This window comes from Hipposideros armiger, unplaced genomic scaffold (assembly GCF_001890085.2).
Source record: "Hipposideros armiger isolate ML-2016 unplaced genomic scaffold, ASM189008v1 scaffold_6, whole genome shotgun sequence".
NCBI lineage: Eukaryota > Metazoa > Chordata > Mammalia > Chiroptera > Hipposideridae > Hipposideros > Hipposideros armiger.
This window is the reverse complement of record NW_017731356.1, coordinates 6,259,911-6,282,098: the sequence shown is the minus strand read 5'-3', so window position 1 is coordinate 6,282,098 and position 22,188 is coordinate 6,259,911. Positions and strand designations below refer to the sequence as shown.

The 22,188-nt window shown below is 37.5% G+C and overlaps 1 protein-coding gene across 7 annotated transcripts in view; it reads left to right on the top strand.

Moving 5' to 3' along the window:
- The first annotated feature begins 865 nt into the window (after positions 1-865).
- COP1 (COP1 E3 ubiquitin ligase) overlaps positions 866-22,188 on the top strand; it is a 125,380-nt gene continuing 104,057 nt past the window's right edge. For 5 of the 7 annotated variants that reach the window (XR_002124687.1, XR_002124688.1, XR_002124690.1 and 2 more), the window contains exons 1-3: positions 959-1,538; positions 14,229-14,288; positions 20,504-20,601. Coding sequence is in view for 4 of the 7 variants with exons in the window: in XM_019648486.1 (XP_019504031.1) it covers positions 1,123-1,538; positions 14,229-14,288; positions 20,504-20,601 (574 nt within the window). In the remaining 3 variants the exon portion in view is untranslated. Of the gene's footprint in view, positions 1,539-14,228; positions 14,289-20,503; positions 20,602-22,188 lie in introns of all 7 variants that reach the window. The other 2 variants (XM_019648453.1, XM_019648461.1) reach the window with 2 other exon arrangements.

The window sequence follows — 22,188 nt, the reverse complement described above, 5'->3', positions numbered from 1 at the left end:
TTGCACATTTTCTGGTGGTATGAAGTGCCAGGTTTCTTTGTTTTGTGCTAGAAATATATCAGATCCACATAAACCGAGGTTCTGGCTGAGGTGTGTTCTAATCAAGTGTAGTTTGTTTTCCCATTGTTGTTATGCTTCATTTGGTAAATAACTTGCAAAATACAAGAGGTCGTGGTCGAACCCATAAAATTGGTAACATTTGCTACAACGTTTTCAATTTACAAAGCACTGTTGACTGACTTCATCTTAATTTAGCACTCAAAATACTGTGGAATGACTTCACAACAGAAGAGCCCGGGGTCCCTGACTCTCAGTCCAGTGCTCTTTCGAACTGCTCGGAGCTTCTAGGTTAAATAACGTGTGTCCCAGTCTACAGAGCTTTCAATCCCCCATTGGAAGCACCTGTCATGCCCTCGCCACGAGTTTGCACAGCCTGCCTCTCAGGCAACAGCAACCCCTCCCTCTTCACGTTCAGGAATGCGGCTCGCCCGCACGCATGCGTGCGTGGTCCGGCGACTCCGCGCCTGCGCCGCTCTTCTCCGCCAGGAGCGGGGACCCTGGGTAACTCAGGGCGCGCATGCGCGGTCGCTTTTTAAGCGCTCCCCTCAATCCCTCGGCCACCCTGACCATTCATTCCGCTTGGTGCAGTCTTGTCAACCATTAAGACGGCCTGCCCTCTGGTACGTCACGAAGGAAAACAGCTCTCGTCGAGGGCTCCTGTCGTTACTAGGCCGCCGCCGTCGTCGAGGGCGCGCCGTGCGTGTCTGAGAACCGCCCGGGCCGCGTCTAAAGTCGTATCCCCCGCCGTTCCCGCCCCTTCCGCCGCTCGCGCACGCGCGCGGCCGGCCCTCGGCGCGCCCGGGTTGGCTGCTGCAGGGACCGCGGCGGCGGCGGCGGCCTCGAGAGCGGCAGTGGTTTGCGCTCTGCTTTATTAGTTTCCTCCGCCCCCTCCTGTCGGACGCTGTTGTGTGGTCGCCTCGCAAAAAATCAACTTGATTGTTCCTCAGCCCCACCTCCGGCGCGGCGCGCGTCCTCAGGATGCACTGAGGCGGAGGCAGGGGAGGCGGCGGCGGGTCGCGGTCCCTCTCCTCCGAGCGCCCCGCCGGAGGGGAGGGAGTCACGATGTCTGGGAGCCGCCAGGCCGGGTCGGGCTCCGCCGGGACCAGCCCTGGCTCCTCGGCGGCCTCCTCGGTGACTTCCGCCTCCTCGTCCTTATCCAATTCCCCGTCGCCCCCTTCCGTGGCGGCTTCGGCGTCGTCGCTGGTGTCCGGCGGGGCAGCCCAGGCCGCGGGCTCCGGCGGCCTCGGGGGCCCGGTGCGGCCTGTGTTGGTGGCGGCCGCCGTGTCCGGCAGCGGCAGCGGGAGCGGCGGCGGGGTGGTGTCCGCGGGCCTGTCCCGGCTCAGCGCGCCCAGGCCCAGCGCCGGCGGTGGAGGGAGCAGCTCCAGCCTCGGCAGCGGCAGCAGGAAGCGACCTCTGCTCGCCCCTCTGTGCAACGGGCTCATCAACTCCTATGAGGACAAAAGCAACGACTTCGTCTGGTGGGTGTGAGGGGCGGCCCCCTCCCCGTTGCTAAATTCTGAGTTTCTGCTCTTCGGGCTGGTGGGTGCCGGGGCGGGAGTCTGCAGAGGGATTCGAGCTGGTGGTGGGTAGGGTGAGCTGGGGGCAATGTTGGGGACCCCAGGCAGGGTGGGTGGCAACGAGGTCAGGACCGGTGAGGAGGAAGTGAAGGGAGCTTAGGGACTAAGGAACGAGGGGGCAAGATGGAAAGTCAAATCCAGGGTTATGCATCAAAGGAGAAAGTGGGGCCAGGAAGTTAGGCCTTGAATTTTCTGGCTCCCTGGCGAACTGGGTGTCCTGTTAGTCCGATCGCTTGTTAAAAGTGAAGTAGATTTGCACAAGGGAGAGGGGGGTGACACCCCGCTAGCTGGGATGCCGAGGGATGCAGTTGTTGGCCGGAATTTGCTTATCGTAAGCGTGGTACCTGGTTTACTAAAACGTGGGTTATGGATGTTGTAAGGACAAGTAGCGTGTGTGTGTGTGTGTGTGTGTGTGTGTGTGTGTGTGTGTGTGTGTAAATATCTCTTCCTGTTCCACTGGGGACGCCGCTTATCAATCGGCCGTAAGGAAAGTCTTCACAAAAAATTTCCCTCCTCAACTGAACACCTTGCATTTGCTAAACTATCACCCATGGGTCCGATGTACCCCCTCCGCTTGTGTAACACGTTCGGGGGTGCTGGAACTTGTGAGGCGAGGAGTGCTAGGTGTTTTGACGTTTCGTCGTCCGTACCTGGCATCTTAGAGGATACGTCGGGGACATTAGGCATTAGCGGGGTCAGCCGTGTTAAGTGAAGGATGGAGTTGATTGTCTTGTTGAGAGTGTTTCTGGATGTTCATTGGATTTTGGTACCCCAAAGCCCAGTCGAAATAGTAGAATTGTGAGAACGGAATTGCTTTTCGCAGAGTGACAGTTACCAGCTAACTGGTAGGATTTTGTGCTTTTTCCCTGCAGGAAATTGTATAATTTCCTACATATAATAAATGTAGGTAAGTGATGTAGGAAGTTGGCGTGCTGCTGTCATTATAGCGGAAGTGGATTCAGTTCAGGGTCGGAGATGATCTGAGTTAGTTGTCATTACAGTTGACCCTTGGACAATACAGGTTTGAACTTGGTGGGTCCATTTGTAGGTGGATATTTTTCAGTAAATACAATTGGCCCTTGTATCCGTAGTTCCGCATCTGGGGATTCAACCAACCACTGACCAAAGACAGTATTTTCACGTTCCTAACCTCAAATAGAAAATACTGTTTTCCATCTGCATGGTTGAATGCACCATGCAAAGGGTCAGCCGTAGAATTGAAAGTTAAAAACGGGTGTTCGACTGTGTGGGGGTCGATGGCCCCTAGCCCTCCTGTTCAAAGGTCAACTGTAAATACGCTAGGAGGTTATTGATTAGACTTACAGTTTCTCGTTCTTCCAGGAATAATGTGTATTCATATGTTTGCTTTTGTCTTGAATTATTCTAGATTCAGAATTCCTTTTTTCACTGAAACTGGGCTATAATTGTGATTGTTATTTATAAATAAGCAGCTCATGGTTGGATCTAAGGTGTTTGCACTCATACTCAGTAAAGAGTGCCATATGATAAAGTAGAAGCTAATGCAAAAAAGTGAGGGTTTGCAGGATTCAGTTGTCTTTTTAGCCAGCATTTACATTTCAGTTTTCAGTAGGCTAAAAGAAAACATGCCAGCATCCATTTAGGTACACTAAAATAGTGTAAAAGATGTGAGAAATAAGGGAATCAGTCATTCAGTTAGCAGATATTTATTTGGCACTCACTGCCTGCCAGGCTCCATGAGTTTTATTGTACTTACTATTGTACATTATATAGGGAATTGGAGAAGGATAGGGGAATGTAAGCAGCTGGCACGGATTTATTTATTTATTTATTTAAGGGTAAGGTTATTTAAATTTTTATTAGTCTGCCACTTAATTTTTAAAAATTTCAATCTAGTATCAGTCCTAACCGCGTTGATAAAAATTATTGTTTTCTTTAATATTCTAATATGGAAGTGTCCAGTATGAGTCTTTAGTTAAAAATTCTGAATATTTCACTTTAATAGTCTCATTAGTCCATTATTTCTTTTTTTGGTAAGGTTGAATATTCAGAAGAATTCATTAATAGGAATCTATTTTCTCAATTCTCAAGCCAGATTTGATTTGGCCAAGCTTTTAGAGTAGGAAGATATGGATTAGGCAAGACTCAAGGACTCCTTTTCATTTCTAATTGGCTCTGGGTGATTGGTCTTATCTTGTATGCTTCAAGATCAAACTGAACCAATCCAAATTACTCTATACTTTTACAAATCTAAATGAGGCTGAAGTTTGAATAATGACGGTAATTCCTTATTCATTACATTTTAAAGATATGTTTATACTTCACATTTCATTTTATCCTTAGAGCAATTGGGTTGTCGGAAAAGTCATGATGTATTTTTTCTGGTTTTTGTTGTGAAAATGCGTCATGACTTTTCCAACAACCCAATAGAACTTCCAACTTTAATATACTAGTAATATAACTATATTCCTGTTGAAATACAAAGAAGTTAAGTAACTTTGTATCAGATTGGACAGCTAAGGGACAAAATGAGAACTCCCAATTCTTTACTTAGTGCTTTCTTTGTATGAAATTAGAAAACTCTAGATCCATAAGTTTGAGTATATGTATTCAGCCCAGTAATTTTTAAATGTGGGAGATTGGAGGGAAACAGCTGTTTCATAATCACTTGAGATAAACGTTTTTGTGCCTAACCACTCCCTCTCCCTGCCTGTCTGCCTGCTCACATCCTGAGAAGATATCAGAATTTGAGACTGGAGTGGCACTGTAGTTTGCAAAAGCTCCCCTGGTGATAATGACATGTCTTCTTTTCCTTTTTGAGAACAGTTGATTTAAAGTCAAATGCCGATTTTCAGTAACACATATTGGCCTCTCTTGACTTATATCATATTTGAAAATAAGTTTATATTTAATTGCAGAATTGATGAACATTTTAGGGATTCGTAGTTTTCACTTAATATTTCTTTCATATAGAGGATTGAAAGTACATATTATCAAACTGTACATAATTCTAGCAGTGATTTATAGATGGAGAATCTGTAGTATAGGAGAGAGTAGTCTTTAGCTTTAAGTTGGAAAAATCTTTGACTTTCAAAGGAACTCTTTGTTACTTTAATTTTTCAATTTTTTCTTACATGATCTGTTCAACTAAACTATGAATCTAGCCTGTATTTGGAAGATTACTTCTTTTATTCTGTCACATTACTACTGCCTCTGCATTAGCTTTTCCAACTACCTGAAATAATCTGCAAGTCCCATTTATCCTCTTAAGTTGCAGCAGAAATAAGTATTTTTTTTAAAGATTTTATTGGGGAATTGGGGGAGGGGAACAGCGCTGGGGAATCGGGGAAAGGGAACAGACAAGTTGCTGTCGTTTTGTTCTTCAGTCTAGTTGTGGAGGATGTCGCTTCACTGGCCCATGTTGGTATTATCATTGCACTCTTCCCGGGTGAGGCAGATTGGTCGCTGGCCTCTGGACGGCCGCTCAGAGCGGCTCTTCGCAGCTCACTCACACAAGCTGCTGGCCGCTCACGCTGGCAGCCTATGCCATAGCTGGCAACTCACGGCAGCCCGTTGTTCACCATCTTAGCTGTAGAGGGCACAGCGTCACTGGCCCTCATGTGGGATCTGAACCGGGGCCCTGCTGCTCAGAGCTGACGTCCCGAGCCAATTCTTAACCAATGCGCCACTCGGCCGGCCCCAGAAATTAGTATTTTTAAAAAGATAGTAAACCCCTTGTGGGAAAGTTAACTAGAATCATCTGCCTGATAAAAAGTAGGTAGGCTCTACATTAAATAGATCTGCCACTTATTAAATATGTGACTGCCTCTTGTGTCAAACTACTAATAATAGACTCTATCCTGAAGGAGCTCACTATTTAGTGCAAAGAAAGGCTTTTTAATCACATAATTGTAGTATCATATCCTGGCGTCATTACTTCACTTATACACTAAATATTCTGAATTCTGATGTTGTCTCACTACATAGCACTCTAGGCAGCCATTACCCATTAATTACATTTAGCATTAAAGATGAAAGCTGTTGACCCTTCTTACTACTATAAGTATGTTTTTCACACTATTAAAAAGTGGAAAAAAATAGGAGATATTATAGAACCTGTCATGATACAGAAAAGTTTGTTTGATGAAACTTTTGGTCACATACTTATGCGCAATGTATGTCTTACTGGGTATCAAGGTGAAAAGTTTTTGAAAGTGAATTATGGGATATAATTTCCCCTGTGATAGGAAAGTGAGTGGAAAATTTAAGTGGCCTTTTTCGACCATTGTGTGCTTATAAATAGAACTAAAGGTAATTTAAAGAGCTGTTAAAGCATATTCAATTACTGAAATAAATTAGAATTCATTATATTGTTATTATAGCAACAGTCAAGAACTTCTTTGATCTTCAAAATGAAACTTGATTATTTTGCTTGATAATACATGTGCTATTTGGAAATCAATGGTAGTGAAAGATACTCTGCAGAAGAAGACATCAAATCATAGCAGTTCATCATGGTTCTTCTATCAGACTATGAGTCATCAGTATCAATGTCAGCAGAAGACTTAGATGAATCAAATGGTATAGAAAATGAAAGAGATGATTATGAAGCAGGATATGAAAGACCATTAACTTGAATTCTGATTGATAAATTGAAAGGGAGGTACTTATACAGTAGTAGTTCTTTACCAAAGAATGTATTCATTGGTAGCTACTTTTTCCTTTTGTAAACCTTTCTTGATAATGAACCACACTAATTAGTTGACCATACTCCATCTAAGAATTGTTATTAATTAAAGTAACTATAACCTTAAACCTTGTCTCTCACTTTTTCTCCTTGTATATGTATGTTTGCTCTTGATGGTGATTTCATTCTGTTTTAAATCATTATTTTAGTTTGTAACCCGTTTTCCTCAAAGCTTCTGTAGCTTAGGAAGAAAGGTTTTGACAGCCTTCTCTTTCCTGTAAAAATTTGTGTTATACAAAATAAAAATGATTCCTGAATTCTTGACTTGATTTTACATGTGGTGTCTCCCCATCTTTGCCCTTCACCTTGCTTGTTCTTCACCGTCTTTCTTGAATGTATGTATCAGGTTCTATTTGTATAGGTCCCTACCATCTCAATTTTTTCATTGGGTAACATGTTTTCTCTTCATATCCTCATATATAAGTCAGTTGTCCTTTTATTTTTCATAATTAAGTTTCGTGAATTGATTTTGTCTCAATGTATAGAGAGAAAGATGGATAATAATAGAAAGTCTGATTTCTGTTCATTGTTTTTCTGGTATTATCTTTGGGAAGCCATCCTCACTTCCTAGTCTGTGGTTTGGGGTGGGTGCTCTTCTTCAAATTCATAGTTGGAACCCATGATCCCAGGCCCAAGTTATCTAGTGCCTTGGAATCCCCTGGCCTCAGTATTAGTTTAAGGATGGGCATTTGGCTCGAACAGAGATAATGAGACAAAGTGGGTTTAGTAAACTACAGATAACTGTTTTATAGATACTTGAAACTCTAAGATCATAAATGCCAAAGTCCACTCTAAAGTGAAGATAGAATGTGTTGTATTAACAGTTAGTTCAGTACGCTACTCATAATAATGTGTGCTCCAATGTAAGCTGTTGTTATTTGCCAGGCACCATTCTAAGGGTTTAATATTACTTATTCAGTCATTGCAATGATGGTTTGGTACAGATACTTTAAATTAAATTCCCATTTCATAAATGAGAAAATGATGGTCAGAGAGGTTATGTAACTTGTCTCAGTTCACACCGTTAATAATGATGGTATCAGTATTTATAGCCAGACATTATGGCTCAGAGCTCAAGTTTAACCATTATGTTACCTTGCCTTTTATTCAAACGCTGGAGATTTTGTTTAAAATCAGCTTTATTAATATATGATTTTCATACAATGGAAGTCACCAGTTGTAAGTGTATAGTGACAAATGAGTACATCTGTGGAACCACCACCCTAATCAAGATATAGAACATTTCCATCACTAAAAAGTTAACTTGCACTCTGTCTTCTGCTCTTACCTCGGAGGCCTGCCAACCAGTGATCTATTTTTTATCACTATAGTTTTGCCTTTTCTAGGATAGTTATTAAAGGAATCATTCAATATGTAGTCTTTTGTGTCTGACTTCTTTCATTTGGCATAAGGTTTTTGAGATTCAGTAGTGTTGCATGTTAAATGTATCACTAATTTTTTTCTTTTAATTGCTGAGTAGTAATCCATTTGAATATAACATAACTTGTTATATATTCATCAGTTAAAAGATATTTGAGTTTCTTTGTGTCTAGTTTTTGGTGATTGTGAAGAAAGTTGTCACATTCCGGTTTCTGTGTGAACACGTCTTTACATCTCGGGTAAATATTTAGGAGCATATTGCTGGCTTGTATGGTAAAGTGTATGTTTAGCTTTATAAGAAACTGCAAAACTGTTTTCGAAAGTGGCTGCATCATTTTGCACTTCTACCAGCAAGACTGTATAAGAGTTCCAGTTCCACATTCTTGCCAACACTTGGTATTTTCAGTCTTTTAAATTTTAATCATTCTAGTGGGTGTGTAGTAGTATCTGATTATTATAATTTGTGTTACCTTAATGGCTGATGATGTTGAACATATTTCCATGAGCTTATTTTCTATTTTCATATCTTTTGTAAAGTATCTCTTCTAATTTGTTACCCATTTTTCTCTTACGTTGTTTGTCTTGAGTTGTAAAGATTCTTTATAAATTCTGGATACAAATCTTTTGTCAGTCCTATGTATTACGTTATTTTCTCCCATGCTGTTGCTTCCCTTTTAATTTTCTTAACACTGTCTTTTGAAGTACGAAAGCTTTAAATTTTAAGTCCAGTTTATTGATTGTTTCTTTCATGGTTTATGACTTTTGTATCCTATCTCAGAAATTGTTGTCTAACATGGTGATTTCCTATTTGAACGATTGGTTGTTTAGAAATATGTTGTTTAATTTCTAAATGAGAATTTTCTGGGTATCATTGTTATTGATTTCTAATATAATTCAGCTTTGTTCACAGAATATGAATTTAGTTCTTAAGTTTTTTTATTTAGACTTGTTTCATGGTCCACTAAAAGCTTTATCTTGGTTAAAGTTTCGTATGCACTTGAAAAAAAATGAGTATTCTGCTGTGTGTAGACTGGTGTATTCTGTAAATGTCAAATAGTCAATTGACTGATGTGTTTATATTCTGTATACCCTAATTGATTTTCTGTATACTTATTCTGTCAATTACTAATAGAGGAGTGTTAAAAATCTTTAACTATTCCAGTGATAGTTGTGAATTTGGCTCTGTGTTTTCATTCTGTCAGCTTTTGCTTCATGTATTTTGAAGCTTTGTTAGCAGGGTACACACATTTAGATTTGGTAAATTGATCCCTTATCATTTTGAAATGTCCCTCTTTATTCCTGGTAGTATCTGTTGTTCTGAAATCTATTTAATCTGATGTTAATGCACTAGTCCCCCCTTATTCATGGACAGTACAGAACCCTATATATACTATTTTTTTCTGTACATTCATACCTATGATAAAGTTTAATTTATAACTTAGGAACAGTAAGAGATAATAATAAAATAGATAAGTTAGAACAATATACTGTAATAAAAGTTATGTGAATATTTTCTCAATATGATAATGGATTTGATATCCAAGATTGCTACTAAGTATATACTATACAGTGTGAATACACTGCACATGGATGATTCGTCTTGTGTAGAATTCATGAACATTTAAGGGATTTATAGCTTTCACTTTAATATTTCTTTCATTCAAAAGATTGAAAGTATGTATTATTTCTTGGATAATGTCTGTTGACCTATCTTCAGATTAACTGCTTCTTTCCTTAACTTGTGTTTCTTGCATTGGTGAGCCCGTGGAAATAATCCTATGTCTCTGGTGTTGTGTTTTTTAAACTTCTAGCAATTGCATTTTACTTTCTCTTATACTTTCCGTGTCTTTTGCTGTTTTCAGATGCTATGTTTTTCAGCTGTAGCGTTCCAGTTGGTTCTATGTATATTTTCCATTTCCCCTCAATTATATTCATGTGTTCCTTTAAGTCATTGAACATATTTGTAATATACATTTTGAAGTCCTTTTTTGCTAATTCCATTAGTTCTTTGTTTCTATTAACTTTTTTCTTGTTATGAGTCACATTTGCTGCTATTTCACATGTCTAGTAATTTATTTATTGGGTAGTGGACATTTTAAACTTTCTATTGAGTGATAGATTTTGTTTTCTTTACAGAGTGTTGGACTTTGTTCTGCCAGGAAGTTAAGTTACTTGTGTATCAGGTTGATCCTTTTGAGGATGAAAAAATATTATTTAATATTTTTAGGGTAGATTATAAGGAACCATTTTTCTGAGCTCATTTAGCTCCACTACTAATGACTCTTGTGGGGTCTCTGTTGAATACCCTGTGTTTTATAGCTCCCTGGTTATTTTTTATCTGATCTTGTGGAGTTTTACCCAGAACTTGCATGACTAGTATTCAGCAACGGACTTGACGAGAACCCTGTGTAGATTTGTAGAATACTTTCTCCTTTCCTCTGTGATGTCCTGTCCTGTAAGTTTTTTTACCCGTTATCCTTCCTGAACTCAGATTATTATTCTCACTTGTGTTCTCCATCCTTGGGCCTGTGAGGCTTTCTGTGAAAGCAGAAAGGTGGGTCTATGATATAGTGTTTACTTCATTTGTTCACCTTCTCTTAAAGATTTCAGTACTTTGCTGCCTGTTGTCCAATATCTGAAAGTAATTGTTTCATTTATCAACTCCTCCCATCTTTTAAGTGTATATAATAAGAGGGTAAGTCTGCTTGCAGTTAAATTTTGACTTCAAGTGTAGAGTGGAGCGAATTGTGTTTCACTTTGTCCATTGGGCCATCCAAGGCGCCTCTCTGGCTTTACTTTTCTGTCATATTTCTTTGACTCTAAATTGAACTTTTTTTCTTTATATTATGACATATATGAAAATCGGGTTGTGTGTTATAGATGATAGAATTAAAAAAAATTCCTATTGGCTAGATTGCAGTTGGATGTAGCAGTCATTTCCTGCAGATGTGATAACATAGAAAATGCCTGCTTCAAAACTTGAATATAGACTTCAGCAAATTGGAAGAAAGTCTTATAGACAATTGTGAATTGCTGTTTTGTTTCCTATGGACTAAATGTTTATATGTGGGAGGTAGGGGTGGAGGCGATTCTGGGATGTGGTAAATTAGACATGTTTAGCAACATTCCTAAAACTGGAGTCAGATGTAGTTTAGCTGGCTAAATGTAAACCTGGCTCAGGATCCCAATATCAGTGGCTTTTGGTTCTATTATATATTCTCTTAATAAATGCTACTTCACCAAAGTAATGGACAATATTGAGTGAAAAAATCTGGAAATTAGTCAAAAAGTGATTCAGAAAAGTCCTACTGAATAAAGTATTTGATTCTCTCTCCCCCACTTAATTTCTTATCCTCCTGACCTTTTCTCTTGATTTTCTATTCCATTGTGATTTATGTATGTATTTGAATGTATTATATGTATCACTGTGAAATATATTTTTCCATGTTTTAAATATATATAAATTGTATAATGCCACTGATTTCGTTTTCATTTCTATTTTCACTTTACAAAACATCTAGCTATGTTGCTCCATGTACCTTTGGTTCATTTCCTTATGACTGTTGCATGATGTTTTATAGCATATACCCAAACACACTTTATTTTTCCATTCTAGTAATTATGAGCATTAAGCTGCCTCTAATTTCCTGTCACAATTAATATCTGGCTTGTTGCAGGCATCCTCATACATATTCCATTGACACATGTGCGTGTTTTTCTTGGCTGTAAACACACACACACACACACACACACACACACACACACGCACACGGTGTGTCTGTATGAATATTCTTGTTTCTCCATAAGCTGCCTAACATATTTGATGTTCCAGTTTTCTAATATTATAATTTGATGGAATAAAGTGTTATTTTATTGTTTTAATTTCCAGTTTTTGATTACTAGTGAGTTGGGACACCTTTCCATATACTTGAAAGGCAGTGTGTTTTCCTCTTTTATGAATTAAGAATTCGCATTGTTTCCCATTTTTTTCCTATTGGATTTTCTATTTTGCATGTTGATTTATAAGAATTGCTTCTGTTATGGTGGTGCAGAAGACAGGAACAGTCCCAGGAGGGGTTTAATCTGTTTATGATTTGTTCACCCTTTTGATGATACTACTGTGTCAGGGGCCCATAAAAAGTTTTTGGGGGTCCGTAAAAATGTTGGGGGTCTTTATAAAGTTGGGTGTCATATAAAATCTCAGGTATCTGTATAATGTTTAGCCTTACTGCCAATTCATATATTTGCTATGCCTGTATTTGTGCTTAGGTCTTCTAGCTCATCTTCCTTGAATGCTATTTATTGATTGGCAGAATGGAATGGGTTCTAAATGGATTATTTACAGTTTTTCTCAGAACCTACTCGGGTACATTTTTGCCCTTCAAAATTGGGAAGAGTTAGTGCTGTTTTGTTAGGAACGCTCTGTGTTTCCATATTTTCTTCGTTGTTTCATCCCTTTCTTGGGAAGGGGAGGTTGGTCTTTATCTTTCTTTATTCACTTCTACGTATTTATAATAGGAATTCCTTGAAGTTTTTAGCTTGGGTGGATACCACTCTTCCCAGGTTTCTCTATCACTGATACGGATTTTTCCATATTCTCTTTTTGTGTATTCTACCATTTATTGACTATTGTATATTTGGAATTGTACTGAGTACTTACAGATATTTTGTTAAGAAGTATAGTGAGTCTGTGATGTAAATATCATCCCAGTTATACAAATGAAAAAAACAAGACTAGAAAGATTAAACCACTTGCTCAAAGTCAGAAAGCTGTAAGTGGCATACCTAGGATTAATTTCAGTTGAATTCCATTTTTGTTGGAAGTCAAAGTGGTTAAAGAGCTAGCCTTCGGTGAAAAGAATGGATACTTTTTTGTCTTTAATTCACATATTACTCAGAAGCTATTTCTTAAAAGCTGCTATTTTAAACTGATCTGATAGTAATTTTTTAGGTACTGCATGGAACTTTTAGTATCAGTGCAACACATTATATGACATGTAGTCCTCTTGTTTTTGTTGTAAACAAAAAACTGCTCTAAAATTCTTTAAAAAGGTTGTGGGCAGGGTGCCTCCACCCTGGGTTTTGAGCCTTTATATTATCTGTGTTGAGCACCCAGCGGCCAACTGTGCCTGTGAAATAACCTCCAGCCCAGATCTGCTCTTCAGCGTCCTTCAGCCAGAAACTGGGGTCACAGAGCAGCCTGCACAGCTCATCACACGCTCTCAGGGGGCCCCCCAGCCCTGCTCCCCATCTCCATCAAGCAGGAGCAAGATGGACTTTGTCTCCGAAGAAAATGACCAAATCCCCACATTTAGGAGACTTCTCAGTCTAATAGAGTAAAGCTCACAAAACCAACACAGTCTAAGCCAACACATTATACATGGTCAGACTCTGAGCTTCTGTAACATTGAGATTTTATAATTTTTTATAGCCTCACATTCTAAGGTATTTATGTCATGGAAGTTTTTCTTAAAGGAGTGGGTGAATTTTCATTTACAGTTTAAGTGTCATGTATCATCAGTAAGGATTGGATTTGTATGCCAGTAACAGAGGTAGGCAATCCATGGTTGATGGAACTGCTCATGTTAGCCAGTATCCTGTCTTCTTAGTGTATGGTGGTTGGCTTCATGGTCACAAGATGGCTGTAGTATCTCTGGACACTTCACCAGAGTTTGTGGAAGGAAGAAAAGGGAAGGATAAAGTGAATCTTTTTTCATAAGGCTTTGCATTTTTCTGGTAGACAGTACCCGCTCAGATTGATAACTACCTTTCGTTGGCCAGAACTATGTCATAGTTGGTATGACTTGGTATTTAACTCACAGTGTCTGGAAGCAGTATAGAATAGTGGTTAAGAACATAAACCTTAGTTTAAACATCTCTGTACCTCAATTTTGTCATCTATAAAATGGGTTTAGTAAGAGTACCCACTATGTTGTTGAAAGGATTAAATGTGTTAAAATATGTCATTGTTTTAATATAGTTTGTGCTATTTTAAGTATTATCACTACTGTCTTAATTACTAGAAGAGTTATATGAAATTGGAATTTTAAATTTATCACTCAGGGAATTAGTTTTCTTTGAGGTAGTAAATAAAAGAGAACATTTAGATTAGTAGGTCTGGGTAGGTGTTTTTGAGTTCAGGGATGATCAAAGAAGATGATAGAACTTTCTTAAGGATTCTTGTGATTGAACTGTACTGTTAAAAATTATGAGCGAGTTAAAGTATTGGGGCCATTTTAATTTACAGATTAAATTCATTTTAAAGCTTGATGGCCCTTAGCACCATTTTGAACAAATTGTCATTTTACCCACAATCCCCTAAAATTCATTCAGCTCAATAGAAATTTCATCACTCATTGGTAAGACGTTTGAAGACTTAGCTATATATGGAAATATGATTTTGTTGGTATTGTTGCTGGCCTTTTCCAATTTGTAATCACTCTACTTTAAAAAATGTATCAATTATTTTTCTATTTTCTTTTTAGCCCTATCTGCTTTGATATGATTGAGGAAGCATACATGACGAAATGTGGCCACAGCTTTTGGTAAGATGATTTTATTTAGTGAAATTATCTTTTGACAGTCTCAAACTTGTGTATAAATGTAGTCAGTGAGAAGTTATGTTGTTTAAACTAATTTTGGTTATTTTATAACCATATTATTTCTTTGACTGATATATCTTTACAGGTTTGACGGCTCAAGGCAGTAAGCATATGGTTGGTGCGTAATTTCTGTAAAGTACTTAGATTTACCATAGGCCTTACAGATGGATTTTAAAACTTTGGGGTTTATTAATTGTTAAAGAGCTTTGACTGCTCTTTTAGAAAATTGTGTGTGTGGCGCGGTTAGTGTGGGTGGGGGAGTGAGTGATCAGGACAAAGCACCTCTAACTCACCTGTGGGGATGTGAGGCCCAGTAGAGCAGGCTGGAAGGACATTGGAAAAGCGTGCAGAGGGTTAAAAGGGTGTGTGTTCCTTCTTTAACACTGCTCAGTGTTGCCTTTAGATTATATGTGACATTAATCTGTGTATTTAAAATAATTTTTGGTTGTGGTAAAATACACATAATAAAATTAAGCGTCTTACCCATTTTTAAGTTGAATGATGTTAAGTGTGTGCACATTATTGTGCAGCCAATCTCCAGAGCTTTTTCATCTTGAAAAACTGAAACTCTATACCCATTAAACAACAACTCCCCATTTGCCCTCCCCACAGCCTCTGTCATTATTTTACTTCCTGTCTTTGTTAACTTGACTATTCTTGATACCTTATATAAGTGGAATCTAACAGTGTTTGTCTTTTTTGTGACTGGCTTATTTCACTTATCATAATGCCCTCAAGTTTGATCTATCTTATAGCATATTCAGGATTTCCTCCTTTTTAAGGCTGAATAATCTTTCATAGCATGTATATTTTGTTTGTCCATTCATTTGTCGATGGACACTTGGGTTACTTTCACCTCATAGGTATTGTTAATAATGCTGCTTTGAACATTGGTATCTAAGTATCTCCTTCAGACCCTGCTTTCACTTCGTTGGGATTCATACCCAGAAGTGGATTTGCTAGATCATGTGGTAATATTACGATCAATTTTTTGAGGAACAGCCATATAGCTGCAGTCCCATTTTACAATACATTCCCACCAACAGTGCACAAGGGTTTCAATTTTTCCATATCCTCGCCAACATTTGTCATTTTCTGTTTGTTTGTTTTTAGATAGTGGCCATCCTAAAGTGTATGTAATCTGTGTATGTTTAATTTCTTTTTGTTTATTTTTTCTTTGGGGATGGTATATTCTACTTGCAATCAGTCATCTCCATGAATTATTTACACTGATGTTGTATTATTTTAGCCTTGATATTTCTGACTAATAATGTAATAGTCACTGTTTTCTAATTCATGTTGAAGTTAGGCCCATAACTTTTTCCTGAATTTAAATATGATACCTGGTAGGTTATTATCCATTGATCAAGAAAAGTATGGGGTGTTATCACCAGTCTGTAAGACCTTTAGTTTTATCTGGGGTGTGATGCTTCAGTGATAGGTATATTCTATATGCCAGTCATTTAAAAAGAAGTTTAGAATAAAAATAGCTTATTCTTAATTGCCATTATTGAGGTTCATGAGTCACTTTCTGTTCCATATTGCTGTTGAAATTCTGGTCATGTGAATCTTGCTTTTAGGCTGATACATGTATGGTCTTGGTCTTTTCAGGCTGATTGCTTAGCAGTAGAGTTCTCTTTGGTCCATGAATTGATCAGCACCTTAGCATTCCATAGGAAACAATTTATTCTCTTAGAGACTTTAGACTTTGATCATTCTGGAAAATTGGGTGATTTAAATAGAGTAGCCTTTCTCAACCTTGGTAATATTGACATACTAGACCCGAGAATTAATTCTGTGTTGTGGGTGACCATCCTGGGTATTATAGATTGTTTAGCGTATCACCTCTCCCTCCAGTTATGACAGCCAAACATATCTCCAGACATTGCCAGATATCCCTTAGGGGACAAAATAGCCTTCAGTTGAGAACTGATGCAGAGCTAAAAGAGCAACCTCTTACTGTGGGTAGACCAGGGTTCTAGTTCTGGCTTTAAAACTCACCCTACCTCTGTTAAGTCACTCAACCTATCTCCTCTGCTGCTGCTCTCTACCTCCCTCCCCTGTCTTCTTCCTACTCCTTCACCTCTTCTTTCACAGATTCGAAGGTGTTGTGTGAAATAGATTGTTCAGTGAGCTTTTAATTTGTCCTAACTGCTGTCCTCTAACTTATGTATTCACTGTGTCATTTTTAAAAGGTGCTGAAGAGCCTGCTGAATCAGTTCAATAACCTTGCTTGACTATGTTGTGAAGTGTAATTGATTACTGATTGGCTTTATAACTGGACAGGCCTGGCCTTTTCATTGAGTCCTATAACTTTCATGGTGTGTTTGTCATTATTGGAAAGCTCCACTGGCTTCTTAAGTACTTTTTTTTCCCTTCAAATAAAAATAGTTTAAGCTTAATAATCCTTGTTACAATTCGAGTTATTATTTGCACTCTGATGTGAATGTGTTTTAAAGTATCTACCAGAGAGCAGATTTTAGTAGGATAGAGACCATAACTTGGCAGGAGCTAATCTGTAGGCTGGCACTCCCATTGTCAGGCTTGCTAAACTGTGAAACATTTTTGTACTTTTGCTTAAAGCCAAAGCTCACAATTATTTACCCTATCCTAACATGTGAGGCCTGTGGAACTTCAGTCATTAACAGTAGCCTGTTGTATCTGCTCTTTGCTAATTTGAACCTTGTCTGGTAATCTGGAGCCAAGCTGCATACCACTTCAAGGCTCTATCCAAATTATAATATTAACACTAAATTAAATTGGACTGCATCAGCTATTTTTCCCTTGTCCCACTTATAAATGGTAAGTCTTTCCTAGTAATAGGTTGGAGATAATATAACAGGAACTTTTTTTCACTTTATTCATTCCCACTTGACAGTGAATTTGGGATTAGCTGTAGCCTAGCTGAAACTCAATGATATAATAAAAAATGTGGCTTCTGTATGATATAGAGATGAGGTCTGGTCTTTCTCTTTGCCCCTTTGTTGCCTCCAGCTTATCCCCTGTACCTTGCTTCTTGGACCTCATGTCTACCAAGTTTTCATTTACTATTTGCTTCAGTACAAATTATTTGTAATTAACAGGTTCCGTCAGTATTGTCATCTGCCAGCATATCTGCAATCAGGCCTGGGTGCCAACTTGCCTTTTGGGACTTTTGACTAATTTCATCATCTTGCACCTTTCTGTTCATCTTTCTTTGTATTTGGTTATTATGTATGACCACATAATAGAGGACACAGGTACCCATTCATGTCAGCACATTGTGGTACTGAATAATATTTTTTAAGAGATTCAGTGTATTCAAGCTATTGAAAACTTCTCAAGTGGACCCAAGATCCTTTTTACCTCTTTATGCCCACCTGTTTTGATCACTAGTCCTTTTATCCTTCTTTTGGAATCCAAAACATTGCTTTTGGGCTGGTGATGGTCAAGTTTGAGTAAATTAGAGGAATGAGAATGAATTAGAGTTACTGTGGTAAGGAATACTGAGAATTTCTAGTAGAGTTCTGTATGACTCAGAAGGCAGCAGAAGTGTTTCTTTTTTGTTCATATTTATGTTTTCTTTTATTGAACATTTAATGAGTTCCAATTCTTTAACAGGCATTGAGGGTACAGAGGTAAGTAAAACAAATCGCTACTTTTAATGAGCAGATTGAAGAAGGGCTGACAGACACATACACACATTAGTACAAAATAAGTTACTATTTCGCAAACTATGGCCTGGACTACCTTGGGATGGTAGTGAGGTAATAGATGCTATAAGATAAACTTGATATATCTTGTCACTTCAGTTTTATGCAGTGGTATGTAATTTGCTGCATTTTAATTTTATAGTATAGATGAATATTGTTAAGTGTAATGCAGAAAAGTCACTTGAACTTTTGTTCCTGAGGATCATTCGTTCTGGTTGTGTCCCAGACCATTTTTTCTTCTAGGAGAGGGTGATGTGATAGTAAGCCTACTGACAAGTGACATGATTAGGATACTGGAAAAAGGATAGGGGGATGTTCTTTTGGATTCCAGGATAATATCTGGTATATAGACAAACTCTCTGGTTTAACAACTTATCTTATTCTTCTTGTCATATTATTTGCCCATTTTCTAACTACCATTTCTTTATAAAAGCCATTTGCTAAAACCCAGAACGTCCTGCTTATCTGTCAACCCCTGTCTCCCATCTTTAATAACCTTCCCAGTTTCTCTTCTTCATGACTTACTTTATTTGGACTTAAAGATTTTTTTTTAAGGGTTAAGTCTTGTCATTTGGGAATATTTTCTGGTAATATTAACTCATTTTCTTTTTCCCTAAGCAGATTATACATTTTTTCATTTGGGGCTCTTTATTATATTTGAATATCTGCTTTATCATTCTCTCTTGCAATAAAAATGAAAGCAAAAACATTTAGTATGTTATTGCCTTCATTGAAATTTCCATGTAGGAAATTTTCTGTCCTTTGTGTAGCCCATCTTGTGGTAATATGGTAATCCTAGCCTTGGTATAGTTGAAAGAGGCGATGATATTATTTCTGGAACATTGTGCAAGTCATTTGTTCAGTATGTATTTGAATACCTATTATGTGCCAGGCAGTTACCGTAATCTTTAGGCCCCTGTGCAGTGCCAAAATCTACTGCTTCACCGCTACATAACCTCTTTTTTACTTATCTTGAATGTAACAAATGTGAGATGAGAAAGTAGTTGATAACCAGAACAGAGAAACCTGATTGATGTAGATTTTTGTTTTTGTTGTGATAAAGTGAAAGGTTGTAGGTAGATAAAAAAATCAACTTCAGTTTATAAAGCTGAAATCAATTTATGGTAATTTGAATACAGAATAAGAAGTGCTTTCTTTTTTAGGAATTAGCTTTATAAATCAACCTTGGAATTTCTTAGAAATAACTTTTTTCTAATTGTTAGAAACAATACATATTTACTATGGAAACTTGAATAAAAGACATCTACAAAGAAAAATTTTCCCACAATTATGCAACTCAGAGACATATACAGTTTAACATGAAAATGAATGTCTTTTTTGGTTTATTTTAAATGGTACACATAAACAATGTTTTTGAATAGAAATAGGATTATATTGTATCCGCTGTATTAGAGATTGTCATTTTTATCTGTAATATAGCAACATGGTGACTATTTTTCTAATGTCAATTTGATATTTCTCTGTGTTTTGGTTGAACAGTATTTTAAAAGTTTTTATTATAAGATAATGCACAACTGTAAAAAACCAGACATTTCAGTAAGGGAAAAATTTCTTGTAATTACATTTCTTCAGCTATAACTATTAATAGTTATTAGATTATTTTTATTGGGTGTATACATTGCATTGGATTGATGTTTATAAATTTACTTAGTCAATTTCCTAGTGTTTTGGCTGCTTCTAGTTTATTTTATTATTTACAGATAACCTTGAGTTGAACACCTTTCTGCTTACTATTAGCTCTGCTTATTTCCTTAGGATCAATCCCTGGAAGTAAAATCACGACGTCAAAGGGCATGCACAGCCTTAACGTTTTCCATGTAACTTGCCTTCTAAAAAAATTGCACCAGTTATAGTTCCTGAAACAGTACATGAGTTTGTTCATAGCCACACATATGCCTTAAATCTGACAGTATTTTCTTTCGTTTCCATTCTGATGGATAAAAACTAGTGTATAATTTTAAATCAATTTTTTGTCCTAGTGAAGGTGATGATTTTCTCATGCTTATTGAGTAATTTTTATCTTGTTGATTTTCCTGTTTTTCTCTTTTCTTTATTTGAATTCACTCTTTTTGTATTAAGGACATCAGCACTTCAAGAATACAAATAGTCTGTTTGCTTAACTAAATCATAGGCATTTGCTTTTCCTGGTGTTGTTATGTACTATTTAAATTGCATAAACTTAAAAGTTAGTACATCTTTTTAAATTTTGTATTCATTAGATTTGTTATTTGAGTTTATTTGTCAAAAATTTCTATATACTGTTATTTAATAAATGCCCAATGTATCTTCTTCACGATGTAAAAATATAAGCTGAAATAAATTGGTAACTGTTTGATTACTTATGTTGAAAATGAGGACTAGAAGACTAATAGGCATTTTTTTGTGATCGGTTTATTAATCTATCACTGATTTAATCAAACCCCTTTTCTTTTCCTCTGCTAATAGCTACAAGTGTATTCATCAGAGTTTGGAGGACAATAATAGATGTCCCAAGTGTAACTATGTTGTGGATAATATTGACCATCTATATCCTAATTTCTTGGGTGAGTCTTTGGAATGATATTTTATTTTTTAAACATTCTTTCCCCCAACCTGTATGCTAACATGAATTTATTCAGAAAACGTAGCTTAGAGGTAAGCAAGTCTCTTTCCTACTCACCAGGTGCTTTCTCCCCAGTCTTACTTAGGTTGTGACAGATTCCATACCATATGTTGTTAGTACCATATTGTATTATTTTTAAGTTTCATTTAAAAAAAAGTGATTGACACAACTCTTAGATTCTTACATAGATGGCCGGACAGAATGTGAGCCTTAGGAAAATGTCACATGTTCAGAAAATATGTCTCTTTATACATTTTGTGCATTCCTGCTGTTTCTGCTTCTGGGGCAGAAGTGAGAAGCAACAGAAGAAAGAGTTCATGGAGAGAGAGAAGGACAAAAACCAAACCAAACAAAAGCCTTGGATATGAGGATTCCTTAGTGGGGGCAGAGAGTTTGTGACATGGGAGACAGTCAAAAAGTAAGATCTGGGGAAGCTAGATATGGATGTAGGACTTTTGATGTAGAAGAGAGACATAAATAGAGAACTCTTAAAGTAAATGGTAAATGGTGGGGAATAATATCTACTCAGAAACCAGATGTGAATATCTATAAGTTGAAAAGCCTAAGATATTGTGGAAATCTTTAGATTGAGTTTTTGGAAATGAAGGTTAATTTTCCAGAGATTAATTTTCACATATGGGTAGGCATGAAATAAGGTACTATTGGGTATGTTTATTGAAAAGGTTAATTCTTCTTTCTAAAGAGTAATGCACTTAAAATTCGGGTGTGAGGTCTACTTGTATGTTAGATTCTGACCTGCCAGTTCTTCCGCTGAAGTTTGATTTTGTTCAGCTCAAGTGGTGATTTATAATAAATCATAAATTTAAACCTTTTCAGCTATGGCTTTCCTTTTTACTTCTGCTGTAAGATTACATTGGCTGTAATCCTCTTTGCTCTTCCGCTTTTCACTACAGTTCAGTATCTTTTCATCAAGGAAAATCACTGGGTGATTGCACAGCAGAAAGAAACCCTGAAGGAAATATTTTGAAGGTTTTCTGTTGGAATACTAATACTAAGTTCTTTTAGGTAGATAAAATCTTATGACAAACTTCGAGAAGGAACTTAGGAAAAGAGGAAATACTGAGTGAAATGATACTCTGCAAGACTGGACCTCATGGGTCCCTAGATTAGATAATAGGGAAAAGAAAGTCCTGCAAAGCTGAGTCCTTTGTCTGAACTTGGGCTGCTGCTGCTGTGTAGGCTCCAGTCACTTCTCTATCAGTTGTCATAACTTTGGAAAACTACTTATTGCTTTGGAATGGTTAAGTACAGAAAGAGGTCTAATGTTCTGAAGATTTTGGTGTTTACTAAATGTTTCAAGCAACATTCCTTAATGAGTCCATAAATTAAATTCTTTTATGTGAATTTCTAAATGGTGAGAGTGAGCACTATACAGTAGAAGGAATATAAAAATGTACTGTTTACATTGGAAAGTGATTTAATACATTTTGTGTGTGCGTGTGTATTTTCAAATATATGTATCCAGTGAATTCACAATTACTGCTTTTCTGAGCTAGAAATTATCTTG